Consider the following 22,119-nt stretch of genomic DNA (forward strand, 5'->3'; position numbering starts at 1 on the left):
CCCCAGAGTTTTCCTACCAGTACCTCCCCCCCCGGAGTTTTCCTACCAGTACCCCCCTCCCCGGAGTTTTCCTACCAGTACCCCCTCCCCGGAGTTTTCCTACCAGTACACACCCCCCCCCAGAGTTTCCTACCAGTACCCCCCCCCCCGGAGTTTCCTACCAGTACCCCCCCCCCCCCGGAGTTTCCTACCAGTACCTCCCCCCCGGAGTTTTCCTACCAGTACACCCCCCCTGGAGTTTTCCTACCAGTACCCCCCTCCCCTCCCCGGAGTTTTCCGACCAGTACACCCCCCCCCCCGGAGTTTTCCTACCAGTACCCCCCCCCCCCGGAGTTTTCCTACCAGTACCCCCCTCCCCCCCAGAGTTTTCCTACCAGTACCTCCCCCCCCCGGAGTTTTCCTACCAGTACCCCCCTCCCCGGAGTTTTCCTACCAGTACCCCCTCCCCGGAGTTTTCCTACCAGTACACACCCCCCCCCCAGAGTTTTCCTACCAGTACCCCCCCCCCCAGAGTTTCCTACCAGTACCCCCCCCCCGGAGTTTCCTACCAGTACCCCCCTCCCCGGAGTTTTCCTACCAGTACCCCCCTCCCCCCCAGAGTTTTCCTACCAGTACCTCCCCCCCCGGAGTTTTCCTACCAGTACCCCCTCCCCGGAGTTTTCCTACCAGTACCCCCTCCCCGGAGTTTTCCTACCAGTACACACCCCCCCCCAGAGTTTTCCTACCAGTACCCCCCCCCCAGAGTTTCCTACCAGTACCCCCCCCCCCCGGAGTTTCCTACCAGTACCCCCCCCCCCGGAGTTTCCTACCAGTACACCCCCCCCCAGAGTTTTCCTACCAGTACACCCCCCCTGGAGTTTTCCTACCAGTACCCCCTCCCCGGAGTTTTCCGACCAGTACACCCCCCCCCCCGGAGTTTTCCTACCAGTACCCCCCTCCCCCCCAGAGTTTTCCTACCAGTACCTCCCCCCCCGGAGTTTTCCTACCAGTACCCCCCTCCCCGGAGTTTTCCTACCAGTACACACCCCCCCCCAGAGTTTTCCTACCAGTACCCCCCCCCCCAGAGTTTCCTACCAGTACCCCCCCCCCCGGAGTTTCCTACCAGTACCCCCCCCCCCCGGAGTTTTCCTACCAGTACCCCCCTCCCCCCCGGAGTTTTCCTACCAGTACCCCCCTCCCCCCCAGAGTTTTCCTACCAGTACCTCCCCCCCCGGAGTTTTCCTACCAGTACCCCCTCCCCGGAGTTTTCCTACCAGTACCCCCTCCCCGGAGTTTTCCTACCAGTACACACCCCCCCCCAGAGTTTTCCTACCAGTACCCCCCCCCAGAGTTTCCTACCAGTACCCCCCCCCCCGGAGTTTCCTACCAGTACCCCCCCCCCCGGAGTTTCCTACCAGTACACCCCCCCCCAGAGTTTTCCTACCAGTACACCCCCCCTGGAGTTTTCCTACCAGTACCCCCCTCCCCGGAGTTTTCCGACCAGTACACCCCCCCCCCGGAGTTTTCCTACCAGTACCCCCCCCCCGGAGTTTTCCTACCAGTACCCCCCTCCCCCCCGGAGTTTTCCTACCAGTACCCCCTCCCCCCCAGAGTTTTCCTACCAGTACCTCCCCCCCCGGAGTTTTCCTACCAGTACCCCCTCCCCGGAGTTTTCCTACCAGTACACACCCCCCCCCAGAGTTTTCCTACCAGTACCCCCCCCCCCGGAGTTTCCTACCAGTACCCCCCCCCCCCCGGAGTTTCCTACCAGTACAACCCCCCCCCAGAGTTTTCCTACCAGTACACCCCCCCTGGAGTTTTCCTATCAGTACCCCCTCCCCGGAGTTTTCCGACCAGTACCCCCTCCCCTCCCCGGAGTTTTCCTACCAGTACCCCCTCCCCGGAGTTTTCCTACCAGTACACACCCCCCCCCCCAGAGTTTTCCTACCAGTACCCCCCCCCGGAGTTTCCTACCAGTACACCCCCCCCCAGAGTTTTCCTACCAGTACACCCCCCCTGGAGTTTTCCTACCAGTACCCCCCTCCCCGGAGTTTTCCGACCAGTACCCCCCTCCCCCCCCGGAGTTTTCCTACCAGTACCCCCTCCCCGGAGTTTTCCTACCAGTACACACCCCCCCCCAGAGTTTTCCTACCAGTACCCCCCCCCCCGGAGTTTCCTACCAGTACACCCCCCCCCAGAGTTTTGCTACCAGTACACCCCCCCTGGAGTTTTCCTACCAGTACCCCCCTCCCCGGAGTTTTCCTACCAGTACCCCCCCCCCCCCCGGAGCCCGGAGTTTTCCTACCAGTACCCCCTCCCCCCCGGAGTTTTCCTACCAGTACCCCCTCCCCCCCGGAGTTTTCCTACCAGTATACCCCCACCCGGAGTTTTCCTACCAGTACCCCCCCCTCCCCCCCGGAGTTTTCCTACCAGTACCCCCCTCCCCCCCGGAGTTTTCCTACCAGTATACCCCCACCCGGAGTTTTCCTACCAGTATACCCCCCCTGGAGTTTTCCTACCAGTATACCCGGCCGGAGTTGTGGTCATAGTTTCTGAATGAAGTATTCACAACCTGGCGCTGAAACTGTGGGGAAAATTTACCTAAATGTGCATTAGATCTTCAGAATTCTGTCACCCAGAGGGTTGTGGATACCCACACTTGCAGTGGAGATTCGTCATGATCTCACTGGGAGGGAAGTGGGGCACCCGGAGGAAAGGCACGTGGTCACAGGACGAGTGTACAAACTCCTTGCGGACAGCAGAACCCCAATTGTGATCGCTGCTGGTTTAAAATGTCACCATACTGTACTACCCTTACTGGTTAAATAGTCTCCTGCTGCTTCTGTTTCTAATTTCTTGTCCCAACCTAATTCTTATACTTTTAAAATGTTCATGTAGTTTGCCTTGTCATTGTAGCATAAATCAGGGAATAATGAATGAATTTAAACTATTGTTCCTTTTTGCTTTTCTGCCAACCTGCTGACAGGGGTGGGGTGCCAAAAGAACCAGTGTGCTTGCCCTGTAATAGTGTGTAATGGCCAGGCCTTCCTAGTGGTTGAGTCAGTGAGAGCATGGGGACCCCCCCACCACCCTCAGGGTTTGCCAGTCAGCTCCCTCCCCATGGTGAAGAACAGCCAAGTTCAGGTCAAAGTGTGTTCCCAGTTGGATATGGACGCCTGGGAGGAGTCCTTTCACGTGAAGAAAGGCATCCATAGATAAAGGACCATATCTCAGACCGTCCCTCCAGAGGTAGGAGGGGTTTGTGCTTTAAGTGGTCATTGTACCTAGTTCCTACCTCCACGTTTTGGCTGCAGCTATTGCATGTGGGGAGGCAGAACGTCGGTGGATTCTGGCTGCATCTCCCAGTCACTCTTGGAAAGGTGTGAGTGGAAGAAGAGACCAATTCGGGCCAGCATGGTGACGTAGCGGTCAGTTCGGTGATGTTACAGAGTCACCAAGCCAGGGTTTAAATCTGTCCACCGCCTGCGAGGAGCTTGTATGTCCTCCACGAGCTCCAGGTGCTCCGTTTTCCTCCCACACTCGGCGGGTTAGTGTGCCACATGGGTGTAGTTGGGCGTTGTGAGCTCATTGGACTGGAAGGATCTGTTACCGTGCTGTCTCTCCAAATTAAAAATCGTTTAGCCACACACGCCGAATGCTGGAGGAACTCAGCATCCCTGGAGAGGAATAGACCGTCAATATTTTGGGCGGAGACCCTTCACAGGACCTACCTGCCTGCAGTGTTTCCTGTAGCCTGATAGTTGCAGGACAGTCCTCTGGGCAAGCTGCTGCTAACTCATTTATGCTACGGTTAAAAGCTTGCATCAAGGAATTTAACATGACTGAACAAATAAACCACCAGCAGAATCATTGCTCTACTTTCGTAATAATTGTCTACTATTTCAAGATCTGTAACCTGCTTCCTTGCATTAGAAAACAAACACCAGTGCTTTGAAATGCCATAGATCCTTGAAATAAGGCACCCATTACCTGTCTGAGCGTAGCGTTGAGTCGCCTTAAGCTCTTTATATATTTTCATGTTATGCCAGTGTTTATAGAGTTAACACTGGCGTTCCTTCTTCCTTGTTCTGCCAGCTCACTTGTTTATAGGTAAGGTCACGTTGTCCACTGTGGGGAGAAAACCTCTCAGTCAATTGTTTTGTAAATGATGGTTTGGGGGTTACAAATAAACTGCAAATCCTTGTCAACTGATTCCTCCCTAACCCCACACCCCCCCCCACCTCCCACTGATATGTCTCTTACGTGCACGTTTGCATTTCAGATTGCAGCTGTGAAGGGTATCACGCAAGTGGTGATCTCTAGAGTTACCATGGCCGCTCCAGGAATGAGTAAGTATCTAAATAAACAACATCTGAGTCCGTAGATAGCTCAGAACCATCTTTGGTTAGACAAGAAGATAGTCCGCCAATGATGTAATGGACCAAGATGGCAGCCTAGACAGTTGGTGAGATAAAATCCTCCAGTCCCATTGGCCCACTCTTGTTTACGTATTACCTCCTCCATCCTTCTTAGTCCATTTCTAAATCTGGAATATTGACTAGCCTTCTGAATGCCTCAACCAATTTAGTAATGCATTGGTATGTAATTATTCGCAAGCAATTAGATATTGAGTCCTCGAATAGCATGGGGTCACCGTGACCCATTCTTGCTCTCTCACGTCTATTCCTTTCTAGTTGGAATTGTTTAGGTCACTGCTAGTACTCTCACTATCATCTTTTCTGGTTTTGCTCCATTAAGCTTAGATCTTCTCATAGGTTCATCTGTTGGGTTGTTTCACTAGGTTAAAGATCATACATTAGTGCAGATCCATTACCTTTTTTTTGTGTTGTTGGCTGTCCACGTTCTTTCATCCCCAAATACCTCCATCCTTAGATGCCTACCTTTCTGTAACACCTTGATAATTACGGTACGGGGCCACTAGCCCATGAGTCGAAGTCCCAATGTGAAACTGACTTTTAATAGATTTGATCACTTATTTGATGACCCTTGGCAAAACGGAAATGAAATGGTGGGGGGGAGCTTTGGGGTTCTAACCCTTAACTGTCATTCATTCTTTGGGGCAATACTCTGTTTTTGTGGATGTTTGTGAAGAAAAAGCATTTCAGGATGTATAGTGTATACATTTCTCTGACATTAAACGTACCTTTGAAACCGTGGACAGTGTTGAGTCCTGCGCTGGCTACAGGGGATGGAAAGTTGCTGCCCCTGTCTCTGGTTCATCCTCACAGCTTGTTTGACTTCAAATGCTGCCTGAAATGCTCTGGCATCTCAAATGCATTGAGTAACATTCAAATTCTGGTTAGTTTATTGTCATACACACCCAGGGTGCAATGAAATTCCTTGCTCGTGTGAATCTTACAGAGTAAATGGGACGTATGGTAATAATGAAAGCTTTATGTACAACAATGAGCACAATCCAAAGCAATGTGGAAATAAAATAACGGAAGAGGTAGAATTAAAGGTTCAGGAACTTGGGAGGACCACCAGGAATGGATGTGAAAAAGGTTTTTGTTTCAGAAGTCTGATAACAGTGGGGAAGAAGCTGTTCCTGGGTCTGGTCTTTCAAGCTCCTGTATATTCCCCCAGAAGATAGAAGAGAGAAAACAGAATGGCCAGAGTGGCAGCTCTTCTTGTTGATGCTTTTATCCTTCCTGAAGCAATGCACCGTGAAGATGGACTGGATGGAAGGAAGTTACAAGTCTGAAATGGAATGAGCTTTCGTGCGCTGTCAGACCAGGGTAACAGTTCCTGGACCAGGCTGAACGGCAACACCTGGATACTTCCAGTAGTGGACCTGTTGAAGTTCAAGTGAGTCCTCATGGGCAAGCCACATCCTCTCAGATGCTTCAGGAAGTATATACGCTGATATGCTTTCTTGATCGGTGCATCAGTATGGAGGGAGCAGGAAAGGTTGCTGGTGAAATGAATGCCGAGGAATGTGGACAAGATTGTGTTCAGCCACAACCCCAGTCCAGCTGTACCTGCACAACCCAGCTGGCAGCCTCTTCCTGCACGCCTGATGCTACCTGTGTGTGTCTCCCTCCAACTAGTGGCCCTGAATTGCGATTAGAAATGAGGATCTCATCGGGCCACCTAGAAGAATTGGTAACTCTGTGCAGTAGAACCAACAAATAAACCAGACAAGATCTAGATTTTTTCAACTCCTGACACAAACCTTTCTCAGCCACGTTAATACGGCAGCTTTAAAATTGCCAATTTGCCCCAGGGTGTTTCGCAGAAGCATTATCAATCCAAAGGAAAAGAGGATCCATCCCACGAGGAACTGTTAGGGCAACTGACCAAGAGGTTCAAACTCCAAGTTCAAAGTAAATTTATTATCAAAGTACATATTTGTCACCATATACAGCCCTGAGATTCATTTTCTTGTGGGCATACTCAATAATTCTTCAGAATAGTAACTATAACAGAATCAATGAAAGACCTTGCCAACTTGGGTGTTCAACAGAGTGCAGAAGACAACAAACTGTGCAAAGAAAGAAAGAATACTAATAATTATAATAAATAGGCAATAAATATTGAGAACATGAGATGAAGAATCCTTGAAAGTGAGTCCATTGGTCGTGGGAACATTTGAATGATGGGGCAAGTGAAGTTGAGTGAAGTTATCCCTTTTGTTCAAGAGCGTGATGGTTGAGGGCTAACAACTGTTCCTGAACTTGGTGGTGCGAGTCCTGAGGCTCCTGTACCTTCTACCTGATGACGGCAGCGAGAAGAGAGCATGCCCTGGGTGGTGGAGGTCCCTGATGATGGATGATGCTTTCCTGCGACAGCACTTGATGTACATATCTTAATGGTTGGGAGGGTTTTATCCGTAATGGACTGGGCCATATCCACTGCTTTTTGTAGTAGTTTCCATTCAACCATACCTGGTTTCCGTACCAGGCTGTGAGGTAGCCAGTCAACATGCTTCCCTCTACACATCTATAGAAGTTTGTCAAAGTTTTAGACAGACTCCTAAGGAAGTAGAGAGGCTGCAATGCCTTCTTCGTGGTTGCACTTACACGCTGGATTGCTTCATATGCAAGGATCAAAGCGACAGATTGGAAGAGGAAAGAATTCCAAAGCTTCTGCACTTGTTGGCTTCTGACATTGCCACTGATGGCAAAGTGATTACATTTGGGAATGCTTCCTGGCAGTCCGGAGGAGCATAGATATCTCCGAGAGTAGGCAAGCTGGAAGAGATTGAGGAAAAGTGAGGATGACATTTTAAAACTAAGGCATTCTTAAATGCGTGAGTGAGCGAGGAGGCTTTATGGGTGAATGGGACTCAGACTCATTCAGCAAAGAAACAGGCCCTTCAGCCCAACCAGTCTGTGCTGACCACAGCTACCTGCTAGACCCAGGTGTCTGCATTTTTTTCTGGGCACAAAGAAACATCACAGAAACAATGTAAAACTACACGCAAAGACAGACAAACAACCAATGTGCAAAAGATGACAAATTGTGAAAATACGAAAATGTAGCCACGAGAAGGAAGTAAGAAGTTTCTAAGATCTGTGGTACTGTACCCCATATTAAGCTGCTCTTGTAGTCTTGTCACAAAATGTGAGAAACAATTGTCTATTTGATGGAAATTTCCATGAAAAACAAGCTTCTAATGTTCTCAAAAGTGGACTGACTTCTTAACTATAAAACTCTCTTCCTTTAAAAGAAAAATGTCATTTCCTCATCAGAACTGGCTACTCCAGTTAAACACACTGCAAAACAGGTGAATCTGGCTGCAGGCCCAGAAATTCCTGTCAGCATATAGTCATGAGCCCTGCCTCAGAAGCTGCTGGCCTTTGGAAAGCCCCCTACCCCCCACTCAGTATAAACTCAGGGAGCTGGTGCTTCACTGGTCAGTTAGCAAATCTATTCTACAGCTTTAAAAATCATGTTGATCTTTGACTTCATTCCATCGACCTCATTTTGCATTCCTTGATACACTTTTAGTTATCACAGTCAATCGCTCAAACTCAGAATCTGAATTGACCTCAAAGTTTCAGCTGCGCTTCGTGGTTTCAAATTTCCAATATTGTCCTTATCAGAACATCTAGCCGCTTTGCAGAGGGCTGGGTCTAATTTTTGAATCATGCCAGCTGTTCCTAGACTTCCCAAACAACTGAAGTGGTTTCTCCGGCTTTTAATAATAATCTTTATCAATTGTCAGCATTGTCCCACGAGCCATAGTATTGGTGAAGGACGTAAATGCTAACAGTGTTTTTCCCAGGGAGAGGGAACAAAAAACTAGAGGGTATAGGTTGAAGATGAGAAGGGAAATATTTAACAGGGAGCCAAGAGACAACTTCTTCACACAACAGGTGCTGCTTATATGGGATGAGCTGCCAGAAAATACGGATGAAGCGTATACAAAAGCAACATTCAAAAGACATTTGGATAAACTCATTGACAGGAAATGTTTAAACCAGGGGTTCCCAACCTGGGGTCCACAGACCCCCTTGGTTAACAGTAGGGGTCCATGGCATAAAAAAACTTGGGAATGTTACGAACCCCGTAACTGGGTCACTTACCAGCAAAGATAGAGAGGTCCGTTGAAGTCTGATGATAGTATTTTTAACAGTATTTATTAGTAAAAATACACAAAAATAATATCAATGCAAATATACAGATAATATACGTCGTCAATACTAAATCTAAAAGTGCGGGTATAATAATAATCAATAAGAAATAAGCTCTATCGTTATCTAGGGGATAATGTATTGTCCGATGGAAATATAAAGTTCACTCAGTTCATGCAGGCTGCAGCCTTTGGGGACCGCTGGGTTGCAATGGTTGGAGAGAGAGAGAGATTTGGGAGAAAAACTTGCCGACTTTCCTTTTATGATTTTCGATTCGTCGGAGTCTCGTTGTCGTGGTATTCACTCGTGGTCTCTCCTTTAGCTAAACCATTCTTCCGTGGTGAGCCCGCCAACCCAGGCAAGGGAGGACGCACACGAGCCCCCACCGGCTGTCGCTATTAAACGCTGTAACGGGATTTCTAGCATTTCTCCTGGTGCGTCTAAAGGGGTTGTTCTCCAGACCCCTCTTTTATCCTTACTCACGGGGTCTCAGATGTCAATCAGGTTGGGATGATGCAATCCCTCAACCAGCCTACTCTGGTTGTCCCCAGAGGGGTTTCAATGAATAGTACAGTACTCAATACACAATTCCTTCTCCAAGAGACAATGGCCGTTATCAGTGGTTCCGTTTCGCTGAGGTCAGGACACATTCCAAACCATGTGTATTCTGGATGTCTCTCTCTCATTTCCTGGGTCTCAGACCTGAATTAATAGCGATCTTGCGATTCTCAAAAAGGAGGGGGTGACTTTGTACCCTTCGGCCCCTCAGAGTTATATCACGTTCATAACAGGAACACCTAGTTTAAAGCGATATGGGCCAAATACAGGCAATTGAGATGTTGGTCAGTATGGAGAAGATGGGCCAAAGGGCCTGTGTAAAAAGAAAAGAACGCTGTATTACTCCTTGTTTACACTAGGAATCTCACGGCAGCTGATGGGACTACCAGAAGATCAGAACTTAAGTATCCATTTTACCAGCCGCAGGTTTCTGCGATCATTTTGGTAGCAGTGTACGCTCCACCTCAGGACAATGTCAAACAGGCTCTGGGTGATCTGAGCTATGGGATCAACATACACAGAACAGCGCACCCTGACACCTTCACTATCATTTTGGGGGATTTTAACCAGGCCAGCCTGAAAAAACTCACTAAACAATTACCATCAACAAATCACCTGCTGTACCAGAGGAAATAACACGCGGGACCACTGTTACACCACCGTCAAGAGCACTTACTGTGCTATTCCCCACCCACACTTTGGAAAGTCTGCCCACCTGGCTGTACTTCTACTCCCTGAGTATAGGCAGAGACTGAAGACTGCAGCACCAGTAGTGAGGACCAAGAAGGTATGGACAAGGGAAGCACAGGAGCGCCTACAGGACAGCTTTGAATCAGTGGACTGGACTGTATTCAGGGATTCATCATCAAATCTGGATGAGTATGCTGCAGTTGTTACCGACTCCATTGAAGCTTGTGTGGATGAGTGTGTGCCTACGAAAACTTGCTGTACAATCCCAAACCAAAAGCCGTGGATGAACCAGGGGTTCGGCGTCTGCTGTGATCTAGTCAGACTATCCACCTGCTGCAAAAAGGGCAACAATTATACCAGTGCCAGTAGTGTGGGCTGCCTGAATGACTATCATCCAGTAGCACTCACACCTACAGTGATGAAATGCCTTGACAGGTTGGTCATGGCTCAACTGAACTCCTGCCTCAGCAAGGACCTGCACCCACTGTAATTTGCCTATCGCCACAATAGGTCAGCGGCAGATGCAATCTCAATGGCTCTTCACACCGCCTTAGGTCACCTGGACAATACAAACACCTGTGTCAGGATGCTCTTTATTGACTATAGCTCAGCATTTAACACCATCTTTCCAACAGTCCTGATCGGTAACTACAGAGCTTGGGCCTCTGTACCTCCCTCTGAAATTGGATCTTTGACTTCCTAACAAAAGAGCACAATCTGTGCTGATTGGTTCGCTACCTCCTCCTGCAACTGGATCCTCGACTTCCTAACCGGAAGACCACAGTCTGTGCAGATTGGTAATAATATCTCCTCCTCGCTGACCATCAACACTGGCACACCTCAGGGGGGTGTGCTTAGCCCGCTGCTCTACTCTCTCTACACCCATGAATGTGTGGCTAGGTATAGCTCATATGCCTTCTATAAATTTGTTGATGATACAAGCATTTTTGATAAAATTTCAAATGGAGATGAGAGGGCATACAGGAGAGAGATATACCAGCTAGTGGAGTGGTGTCGCAGCAACAACCTGGCGCTCAATGCCAGTATGACAGAAGAGCTGATTGTGGACTTCAGGAAGAGTAAGTCGAGGGAACATGAACCAATCGTCATAGAGGAATCAGAAGTGGAGAGAGTGACAGTTTCATGTTCCTGGGTGGCAATATCTCTGAGGATCTAACCCGTTCTCAATAGGTTAATGGAGCTATGAAGAAGACAAGACAGTAGCTATACTTCATTTGGAGTTTGAAGAGATTTTGTTTGTCACTAAAATATTCAATCTTCTATAGATGTACCATGGAGAGCATTCTGACAGGCTGCATCACCGTCTGGAATGGGGGGAGGTGGGGGTAGAGGTGGGGGGGGGGGGGGCTACTGCACAGGACCGAAAGAAGCGACAGAAAGTCATAAAATTCGTCGGCTCCATCTTGGGCACTAGCCTTAGTGGTACCCAAGACATCTTGAAGGTGCGTCAGAAAGGCAGTGTCCATTGTCCAAAGGCAGTGTCCAAGACATGTCCTCTTCTCACTGTTGCCATCAGGGAGGAGCTACAGGAGCCTGAAGGCACACACTCAGTGACTCAGGAACAGCTTCTTCCCCTCTGCCTTCCAATTCCTAAATGGACATTGAACCCATGAACAACACCTCACTTTTTAAAAAAATACATATTATTTCTGTTTTTGCACTCTTTTTAATTAAACTATACAGTATACATATATGTACTTCTGTACATAAACAAGAGAATATCTGCAGATGCTGGAAATCTGAGCAACACACACAAACTAATTTGCAAGGGGGATGGGACCCAGAGCGATAGAGCAGTGAAAGAAGTGCATGGAGTAAAGCCAGATCTAACATATAGAGAGGCTTTGAGGAAAGAGCAGCAGAATAAAGGGTGTAAAGGTAGTAAGGTAGAAGGGCTAAAGTGTGTGTACTTCAATGCAAGAAGCATCAGGAACAAAGGTGATGAACTGAGAGCTTGGATACATACATGGAATTATGATGTAGTGGCCATTACGGAGACTTGGCTGGCACCAGGGCAGGAATGGATTCTCAATATTCCTGGATTTCGGTGCTTTGAAAGGGTAAGAGAGGGGGGGAAAGGGGAGGAGGGGTGGCATTACTGGTCAGGGATACTCTTACAGCTACAGAAAGGGTGGGTAATGTAGCAGGATCCTCTTTTGAGTCAGTATGGGTGGAAGTCAGGAACAGGAAGGGAGCAGTTACTCTACTGGGGGTATTCTATAGGCCCCCTGGTAGCAGCAGAGATACCGAGGAGCAGATTGGGAGGCAGATTTTGGAAAGGTGCAAAAATAACAGGGTTGTTATCATGGGTGACTTTTACTGCCTTAATATTGATTGACACTTGATTAGTTCCAAGAGTTTAGATGGGGCAGAGTTTGTTAAGTGTGTCCAGGATGGATTCCTGTCACAGTATGTTGACAGGCCGACTAGGGGGAATGCCATACTAGATCTAGTATTAGGTAACGAACTGGGTCAGGTCACAGATCTGTCAGTGGGTGAGCATCTGGGGGACAGTGATCACCGCTCCCTGACCTTTAGCATTATCATGGAAAAAGATAGAATCAGAGAGGACAGGAAAATTTTTAATTCGGGAAGGGCAAATTATGAGGCTATAAGGCTAGAACTTGCGGGTGTGAACTGGGATGATGTTTTTTCAGGGAATTGTACTATGGACATGTGGTCGATGTTTAGGGATATCTTGCAGGATGTTAGGGATAAATTTGTCCCGGTGAGGAAGATAAAGAATGGTAGGGTGAAGGAACCATGGGTGACAAGTGAAGTGGAAAATCTAGTCAGGTGGAAGAAGGCAGCATACATGAGGTTTAGGAAGCAAGGATCAGATGGGTCTATTGAGGAATATAGGGTAGCAAGAAAGGAGCTTAAGAAGGGGCTGAGAAGAGCAAGAAGGGGGCATGAGAAAGCCTTGGCGAGTAGGGTAAAGGAAAACCCCAAGGCATTCTTCAATTATGTGAAGAACAAAAGGATGACAGGAGTGAAGGTAGGACCGATTAGAGATAAAAGTGGGAAGATGTGCCTGGAGGCTGTGGAAGTGAGCGAGGTCCTCAATGAATACTTCTCTTCTGTATTCACCAATGAGAGGGAACTTGATGACGGTGAGGACAATATGAGTGAGGTTGATGTTCTGGAGCATGTTGATATTAAGGGAGAGGAGGTGTTGGAGTTGTTAAAATACATTAGGACGGATAAGTCCCTGGGGCCTGACGGAATATTCCCCAGGCTGCTCCATGAGGCAAGGGAAGAGATTGCTGAGCCTCTGGCTACGATCTTTATGTCCTCGTTGTCCACGGGAATGGTACCAGAGGTTTGGAGGGAGGCGAATGTTGTCCCCTTGTTCAAAAAAGGTAGTAGGGATAGTCCAGGTAATTACAGACCAGTGACCCTTACGTCTGTGGTGGGAAAGCTGTTGGAAAAGATTCTTAGAGATAGGATCTATGGGCATTTAGAGAATCATGGTCCAATTAGGGACAGTCAGCATGGCTTTGTGAAGGGTAGATCGTGCCTAACAAGCCTGATAGAGTTCTTTGAGGAGGTGACCAGACATATAGATGAGGGTAGTGCAGTGGATGTGATCTACATGGATTTTAGTAAGGCACTTGACAAGGTTCCACAAGGCATGGGATCCAGGGAAGTTTGGCCAGGTGGATTCAGAATTAGCTTGCCTGCAGAAGGCAGAGGGTCGTGGTGGAGGGAGTACATTCAGATTGGAGGGTTGTGACTAGTGGTGTCCCACAAGAATCTGTTCTCGGACCTCTACTTTTTGTGATTTTTATTAACGACCTGGATGTGGGGGTAGAAGGGTGGGTTGGCAAGTTTGCAGACAACACTAAGGTTGGTGGTGTTGTAGGTAGTGTAGAGGATTGTTGAAGATTGCAGAGAGACATTGATAGGATGCCGAAGTGGGCTGAGAAGTGGCAGATAGAGTTCAACCCGGAGAAGTGTGAGGTGGTACACTTTGGAAGGACAAACTCCAAGGCAGAGTACAAAGTAAATGGCAGGATACTTGGTAGTGTGGAGCAGAGAGATCTAGGAGTACATGTCCATAGATCCCTAAAAGTTGCTTCACAGGTAGATAGGGTAGTTAAGAAAGCTTATGGGGTGTTAGCTTTCATAAGTCGAGGGATAGAGTTTAAGAGACGCGATGTAATGATGCAGCTCTATAAAACTCTAGTTAGTCCACACTTGGAGTACCGTGCCCAGTTCTGCTCGCCTCACTATAGGAAGGATGTGGAAGCATTGGAAAGGGTACAGAGGAGATTTACCAGGATGCTGCCTGGTTTAGAGAGTATGGATTATGATCAGAGATTAAGGGAACTAGGGCTTTACTCTTTGGAGAGAAGGACGATGAGAGGAGACATGATAGAGGTGTACAAGATATTAAGAGGTATAGACAGAGTGGACAGCCAGCGCCTCTTCCCCAGGGCACCACTGCTCAGTACAAGAGGACATGGCTTGAAGGTAAGGGGAGGGAAGTTCAAGGGGGATATTAGAGGAAGGTTTTTCACTCAGAGAGTGGTTGGTGCGTGAAATGCACTGCCTGAGTCAGTAGTGGAGGCGGACACACTAGTGAAATTTAAGAGACTACTAGACAGGTATATGGAGGAATTTAAGGTGGGGGGTTATATGGGAGGCAGGGTTTGAGGGTTGGCACAACATTGTGGGCCGAAGGGCCTGTAATGTGCTGTACTATTCTATGTTCTATGTTAAAATGCTGGAGGAACTCAGCAGGCCCAAATCATCGACAATACTCTTTTGCATAGATGCTGCCTGGCCTGCTGAGTTACTCCAGCACTTTGTGTGGGTTGTTGTGTACTTACTGTAATTGATATACATATTTATATTTTATTTCTATATTACGTACATCGTATTGCATTGAACTGCTGCAGCTAAGTTAACACATGCCAGAGATAATAAACCTGATTCTGAGATTCTGAACTTTCCTGCTATGTACTCTGTGATTACTCTCTGGTTATCTCTTACAGTGGCTGAGATATCTGATGTTTGGTGCTGCCTTTGGCAAGAATTTACAAGCACAATGTCCTCCTGGTGATGATGTTAATAAGCATTTTAGAGCAATACAGCTGCTGTTACCATGGAATGAATATATCTCAGGAGATTTTTTTTGTAGTCTGACTGTGAGGAAAATTGTTCAGCCTGCGGGAAGGGCAACTTTGTTTTTCAAGGAGCATTGTTCAAACAAGTCAGGAATACAGCCGCACCCACTGATTGCTCTGCGACTCTTGGCAGACAAAGTCCTTAAGTGTTGCTATGCAGACATCAGCTTTGTCTCCAGAAATAACTATGTAGTCACTCTGGAGCTAACTGTACTAATACAAAATGTTCAGTCAGGTGTGGCCTTCCCCTCAGGCTATAATGCTGGGACAGGAAAGTACTGCTGATGTGTCTATTGCCAACATCCAGTTAACCAGCTGCTCCCAACAATGTCATCTTCTCTTCTCTCTTCACTGTGAGTCGGCTGATGGCACCTGACTCCATAGAGGACTGAAGAGCAGATTAGGAACGTTGTAAGGAGGCATAATGGCTCCATCTGGAGAACACGACTCAAAGCAGACTCATAACTTTCTATACATAAATCCTCATTAGATCACACTCAGAATATTGTGCTCAGTTTTGGTCGTCTCATTATGGGAAGGATCTGGAAGCTTTAGAGAGGGTGCAGAGGAGATATACCAGGATGCTGCCTGAATTAGAAAGCATTGTCTAATGAGCATAGATTGAGCAGGCTAAGGATTTTCTCTTTGGAGTGAAGGAGGATGAGAAGTGACTTGATCGAGATGTACAAGATGATAAGAGGCATAGATTGAGTGGATGACCAGAGTCCTTTTCCCAAGGAAGAAATGACCAATATGAGGAAGTGTGATTTTAAGGTGATTGGAAGAATTACAGAAGAGAAGTCAGAGCTAAGTTTTTTTACACAGAGAGTGGTGAATATGCGACATCCTGCAGGGCTGGTGGCAAAGGCTGATGTATCAGGACCATTTAAGAAACCGTAGATAGGCACATGGATGACATAATAGTGGAAGGCTACATGGGAGGAAGGATTTGATAGATCTTAAAGTAAGTTATGAGGCCACCGCAACATCGTGCCGGTTCTGTGCTGCAGTGTTCTGTGTATGATGAGGGGCATTCTGGCTCATTGCATCACAGGCTCGATTAGATGCCACAAGGGGCTGCAGAGGGTTCCATCACGTCACAGCCCTCCCCACTGTCAGGGGCAAGAGAAAATCTGCTCGTCGACTGGTTACTCCTTTCCACAGATGCTGCCTGGCCTGCTGAGCTCCTCCGGCATTTTGTTTGTGTTGCTTGGATTTCCAATCTGCTGATTGTCTCTTCTTTGTGATTGGAGTACTACACGGCGAAGTCTCTTCCAGGGATGCCTACCCTGGAGAAATTTAAATCTTTCCTTCGACGTGAGTTCAGTGAAACTCTCTTTCACTGCTCCCCCGCTGTGATCCAACCATCATGGATATCTTTTAGAGGCAGTTCCTTAGGAAGGTGACATCCGTCACTAAGGGACATGTCCTTTCCTGATTACAGTTATCAGGGAGGAGGAACGGGAGCTGAAGACCCACACTCAGTGATTCAATAGGGTCTTTTAGAGGCTCCTGGATAGGTACATGGAGCTTAGAAAAATAGAGGGCAATGGGTAACCTGAGGTAATTTCTAAAGCAAGTACATGTTCGGCACAGCATAGGTTTTCTATTTTTCTAAAAACAAGTTCTTCCCTCCACCGTCAGATTTCTGAATGGTCCAGGAACCCATGAACACCACCTCATTATTCCTCATTTACACTATTAATTTATTTATTTTATCATTTAAGGCAGTTATTATGTCGTTGCACTTCACTGTTGTTACAATAAACTGCACATCTTTTAAGTGAGTGGTAATGTAGAGCTAATACTGAGTGCTATTCTCCGAGTACTGAGGCAAGTCATTGAAGGTATGTTAGATGACAACTTGTGAAGGCGGATCTACCTCATTCGAAGGCTCCCCCTAATTAAGTCTGATCACCAACAATTCCATAATTACCTTCCCTTTATCCCAAGTTTCCTGAACAACGTGAGCTGCCTTGTTTATGGATTCCCTGGATGTGCCAGCCCTAATTATCCTTGAACCACAAGCGTGTCAGAGGACGCTTACAAGTTCACCCCCCACCCCCACCCCCCAGGTCTGAGATAAATAAATGTCAGACCAAATAAACGCCACCAATCTCCTTCCAATGGACCGCTCCGGGAGTGTGGAGTCGCCATTCCAGATGGTGACATTTTATTGCAGAAGTCATTTAACTAACGAGACTTAGTAAATTGGTATGTCAGTGTCAGATGCACTGCAGTATAATGAAAAGCTTGTCTTGCAGACCGTCTGTAAGGTCATTTCGTTACAACAGTATATTGAGGTCGTACGAGGTAAAACCAGAGAGTGAGGAATGGCTTGTTACAGAGTGAGTGCAGTGCAGGCAGTAGGGTGAAAAGGCCACCACAGGGTGGATTGTGAGGACAAGAGCCCATTTTATCGAACAAGGGGATCATTCACTAATCTTCTAACAGTGGGATAGAGTGTCTGTGGACATTACTGGTGCTCTTGGAATTAATGTTAAAGGATATTTAGTCTCTAATCAGAGCGGGTGGGCTCTATCACATGTAAGAGTGATGCATTAAATAATCTTATGCTTTTGTTTAATTTTGCTGGGAGTTCCCTTCTTCTGGGTCTCAAAATTCTGTTCCTGCCAGCAGTGTTTTCCTCTGTTGAACTATGAGCTTTTCTCCGAGATTTGACGTCAGGGTTCTTGGCAAAGGGTGGAAAGCAAGCATTATTGGGGAATGAATGATGACCTTTGATGTTATTTAGCATAATAGAATGGAGATCCCACAGACTCAGAACGTTTTCAAGTTATTTTCTGTTCTCTCTGCCCAGTTTGTGGTAGAGGCAATGATTCTCGGTATCCCAAAGTCAGAGTCTAGTTCTCCTAAGAAGAACATAAGGAATAGGAGCAGGAGTGGGCCACCTGGCCCGTCAACCCTGCTCTGCTGATCTGACCATGGACTCACCTGCAGAGAAGTCCACAGATTCACTACTCTCTGGGAAAAACAGTTCCTCCACATATCCATCCTAAACTTACTCCCCCGAATCTTGAGTTTATTTCCCCTAGTTCTAGTCTCACCTACCAGTGGAAACAACTATCCTGCCTCTATCTTATCTATCCCTTTCACCTCGCGAACCTGGTGGCCCCTGTGGGAGTGAAAGGGGGCAGTTAAGTACAAAAGCATTCAGCCTCCCCTAATACAGCAACTCATATGAGTTAAGTAGTGCGATCTCTGGAGTTGAATATGACGTTCTCCTAAATGGCTGCCTTTTAGTGGGTCTCGGGTGGCTGCGGGGGTCGTTCTGGGATCCACACATTCTGGCGCAGTGTGGGCACGTGGAAGACCGGTGGTTGTGGTTAGTGGTCGGGTCTTTTTGTTGTTCGGTCTCCCCTTTCGCAGCTGCTGGTTCATACTCTTTGCCTGCTCCCATCCATTCAATGTGACCTGTGTGTTCAAGAAAAACTTGTACCAGTGGACTTGGCAAACTGATGCTAGTTCAATGGATCAGCAGGATTAAAGTTTGTCTCTGGTGTCCTCCAAGATGGTGCCTGTGTACATCGGAGACTCTCTGCGAGCTGCAGGAAGTTGAACCGGTTTTCCTCTTAAATATACTCCTTCAGAACTACTTTTGCTGCAACCTGCAGCGTGTGAATTTCCTCCTAACAGCGGACTACAAAATTGCATCAGTGATCTTCAGAACTCACGGTTGTCGATTAAATGCGGAGTGGCTAAACGTGTTGCCTTTAAGGGTTAACGCCAAGGCCAAGACCATGGCCGAATATGCAGCAGGAGAGGTGGGATTCAAAGCAGGATGAAACCCAGGGAATGAGGCCTCCTCTTCCAAGCATCTTGTTGCCGAATGTACAGTGACTCGAAAATAAGATTGACGATCTCAGGGCAAGGCTGGTGTATGAGAGGCAGATTTCAGGTTTTGCAGTGAAGCTCGGTTAACAGCGAACACGCCGGACGCAGCTATCTGACCAGATGGTTTTGCTATTTTCAGAATAGATCAAACCTCAAATCCTGGGAAGGAAAGAAGTGGCAACGTATGGTCGATAGTCTATTCTCATTGGTACACAGACATTATGCCAGCTTCTTGTTCCCCTGATTTAGAACAAATAACAATTAAATGTAGACCATTCTGTTTGCCTCGAGAGTTCTCATCTGTGATCCTGACCGTGGTTTACATACCACCAGTGGCTGATTATAAGCAAGCATTTGCAAAACTGCACGATGTTGTCTGTAAACAAGAAATGGCCCATCCCGACTCATTTCAAACTATAGTCAGCAACTTTAACCAGGTCTTCTTGAAGAAAACCCTGCCCAATTATCACCAGCGTGTGGCCTGTTGTGCCAGAGGTCCGAACACACCAGACCACTCTACACTACGATAAGGAATGCCCTTTGTTCCTTTCCTAGACCACATTTTGGCAAGTCGGATCATTTGGCTGTACTCCCGCTACCTGCTCACAGACAGAGCCTGAAGAGCAAGGCTCCAGAGGTCAAGACAACTAAGTGGTGGTCACGGGATGCTGAGGAACGCATACCGGATTGCCCTGACCACACCAGGGTCATTACAGGCCTTATTAAAACATCTGTGGACGAGTGCGTCCCCATGGAATCGTTCAGGGTTTTCCCCAATCAGAAGCCCTGGATGAACAATGAAATCCAGAACCTGCTGACAGCCAGATCAGAGGCACTGAAGATCAAATTTGCTACTAGAGGTGCTGCTGTGATCTCCGGAAAGCCCTCTCACAGGTGAAGTGGATATTCACGACTGGACTGGAATCAATGGAGGACACTCAACGGCCGTGGCAGGGTTTGAACGCCAGAACCACCTACTGAGATAAATCCTGCGACAAAGGGAACGGCCTCTTGCTCTACATTGAACAAGAGCAGAACATTACAGCAACAGAGCAGGCCATTTGGCCCATGAGTTAGTGCTGGACTAATTGAACAAATCATTAAAAGCCAAACTAAACTAGTCCCTTCTGCCTGCTGAAGCCCATATCCCTCTGCGTGTTATAAACACGAGAGATCCTGCAGGTGCTGGAAATCCAGAGTGATACACTGTACGGAAATGAATAAACAGTCGACGTTTCAGGCTGAAATCCTTCATCACCACTATTATAGGGTCTTAGCCCGAAATGTCGACTGTTTATTGATTTGCATGGACTCTGCCTGATCTGCTGAGTTCCTCCAGCTTTTTTGTGTGTGGGTTGCTTTGCATTTTTATGTGCCTGTTTAAGAGCCTCTTAAATGCTCTATCACCTTTGCCTGGTAAGTCATGTCAAACACCCATTACTCTCTGTGTAAAAACAAAACTTGCCCCTCACATCTCCTTTGAACTTACCCCTCAACACCACAGATGCATGCCCTCTAGTATTAGACATTTGACCCTGGGAAGAAAGATCTTTGCAGTGTCCATCCTGTCACCCCTCAGAATCTACAGGCTCACTTCTGATTCTAAATTCTAGAGTGTTGACGCATTGGACTTGATAATTGTTCACAAGGCAGCCCTTCCATTTTAGTAATCAATGTAATTAGCTCTCTCTGTGTTGCTTCCAAGACAAATTTATTCTTAAATAGGGAAACCAAGCCTGCATGCAGTACCGTGTGGCTGTGGTGTCCCCAACACCCCGTACAATCTGCTTACGTTTCTACTCCACCCGCATAGTAAAAAACAGCACCCCATTTGCTTTCCCATTCTCTGTGGTTCGACACGGGTACAGGAGGTGAATTGTTTCCCTGGCTAATTTCTTCCAGGAGAAGAAAGCTACCATCCTTGTCTAGTCAGGCCCCTGTGTGACTTCAGACCCACCGATGTAGGCCGACTCTTTATTGCATCCTGAAGAGACCCAGGAAGCCACTCAATTCGAGGGGAATGGAGGACGGGCAATAAACGCTAACAATTCCCATCGCCAGCTTTTGATTATTTCTTTTTGTCCGGAAGCTAAAACCCATCAAATAGAAATTGGTTGACTTTTATTTACCCATTTCTCATTTCTAGTTATTCTCCCCATCATAATGGAAAAGCTGGAGAAGTATCCTTTCATGCAAGTAAGTGGATCTTGTGTGCTGATAAAAATCCAAAGGAAGTAAAATTTGTGCTGAAGTGGTTGTTAACTCCATTAACCTACTGATGAAATGAATTCTATTACTTGTCTGCGCGGCAGTGCTGACCTCACCTTGTCACAGATGTTTCCTATGTCCTGTCCATCTCTCTGTTTGAACTTGTTTTGCATTTTTCAGTTCTTGCACTTTATTTTTAATTTCCTTAACAGTCCTTTATAGCTGTATAAAGCCACAACTTTCCAGTGCTAGAATGCCCAACTTTCTGCAGCTTTTCCTATTAAGTCAGAATCCATAAGGAGTTTACTCCTGTAAAGAATTTGTACAGTTTGAAGCCCATAATCACCCTTGCTCCGTGTCTGTGTATCTACTTTGTTTAAGGGTGTACTCAGCCAGACGGGGGTTAACTCTCTGACGTGCGTTACTTTGACTGGCTTGACATTCTGTTGGTTTTGTTGATCATTGCTCATGCTTACTCAGGTCCAGTGCAACTTCGCAGCGTTCAGCAAACATCTGATGCTTTTTGCCGACATGAAAGGTAAATTTAAGACAACGCCCACAAAATGCTGGAGGGTCTCAGCGGGTCAGGCAGCATCCGTGGAAATGAATAAACAGTCGATGTTGCGGGCTGTGACCCTTCATCAAGCGGGTGGAAGGCCTCAGCCTGGAGTGTCGACTGTTTATTTATTTCCATGGGTGTTGCCTGACCTGCTGAGATCCTCCAGCATTTTGTGTGTGTTACTCAGCTCCAAAATGTGTCTTAAACACAAGAGATTCTGCAGATGCTAGAAATCCAAAGATGACCTAGCTGGGAAAAATGAGCAGTGATTATCCATTTATGAAAATGTTTGGTCGCAACTGATTGCATCGTTGAATGAAACACCTTAGAATCAAGAACATGTTACTGGACAGAGAAGACTACTGGAGCCGAAAGTAATGCCAAGTACAGTTATCATTGGAAGTCCAAAGAAGCTGAAGAAAATTCTCGTGAGCAGTTAGGGAAAGAGTTGTAAGGACATGCAAGGTAAGGTATCTAATGAAAGAGAAGATTAGCTGTGTATTGATGAGTTTATTAG

The 22,119-nt window shown here is 47.1% G+C and overlaps 1 protein-coding gene across 3 annotated transcripts in view; it reads left to right on the forward strand.

Moving 5' to 3' along the window:
• Positions 1-22,119, forward strand: part of sfxn2 (sideroflexin 2) — a 133,142-nt gene that overhangs the window by 73,274 nt on the left and 37,749 nt on the right. For all 3 annotated transcript variants that reach the window (XM_073026916.1, XM_073026917.1, XM_073026918.1), the window contains 2 exons: positions 4,262-4,328; positions 20,982-21,031. In XM_073026916.1, coding sequence (XP_072883017.1) covers positions 4,262-4,328; positions 20,982-21,031 — 117 coding nt within the window. The remainder of the gene's footprint in view (positions 1-4,261; positions 4,329-20,981; positions 21,032-22,119) is intronic.

Source organism: Hemitrygon akajei, chromosome 23 (genome assembly GCF_048418815.1).
Source record: "Hemitrygon akajei chromosome 23, sHemAka1.3, whole genome shotgun sequence".
In the NCBI taxonomy this organism is placed as follows: Eukaryota; Metazoa; Chordata; class Chondrichthyes; order Myliobatiformes; family Dasyatidae; genus Hemitrygon; species Hemitrygon akajei.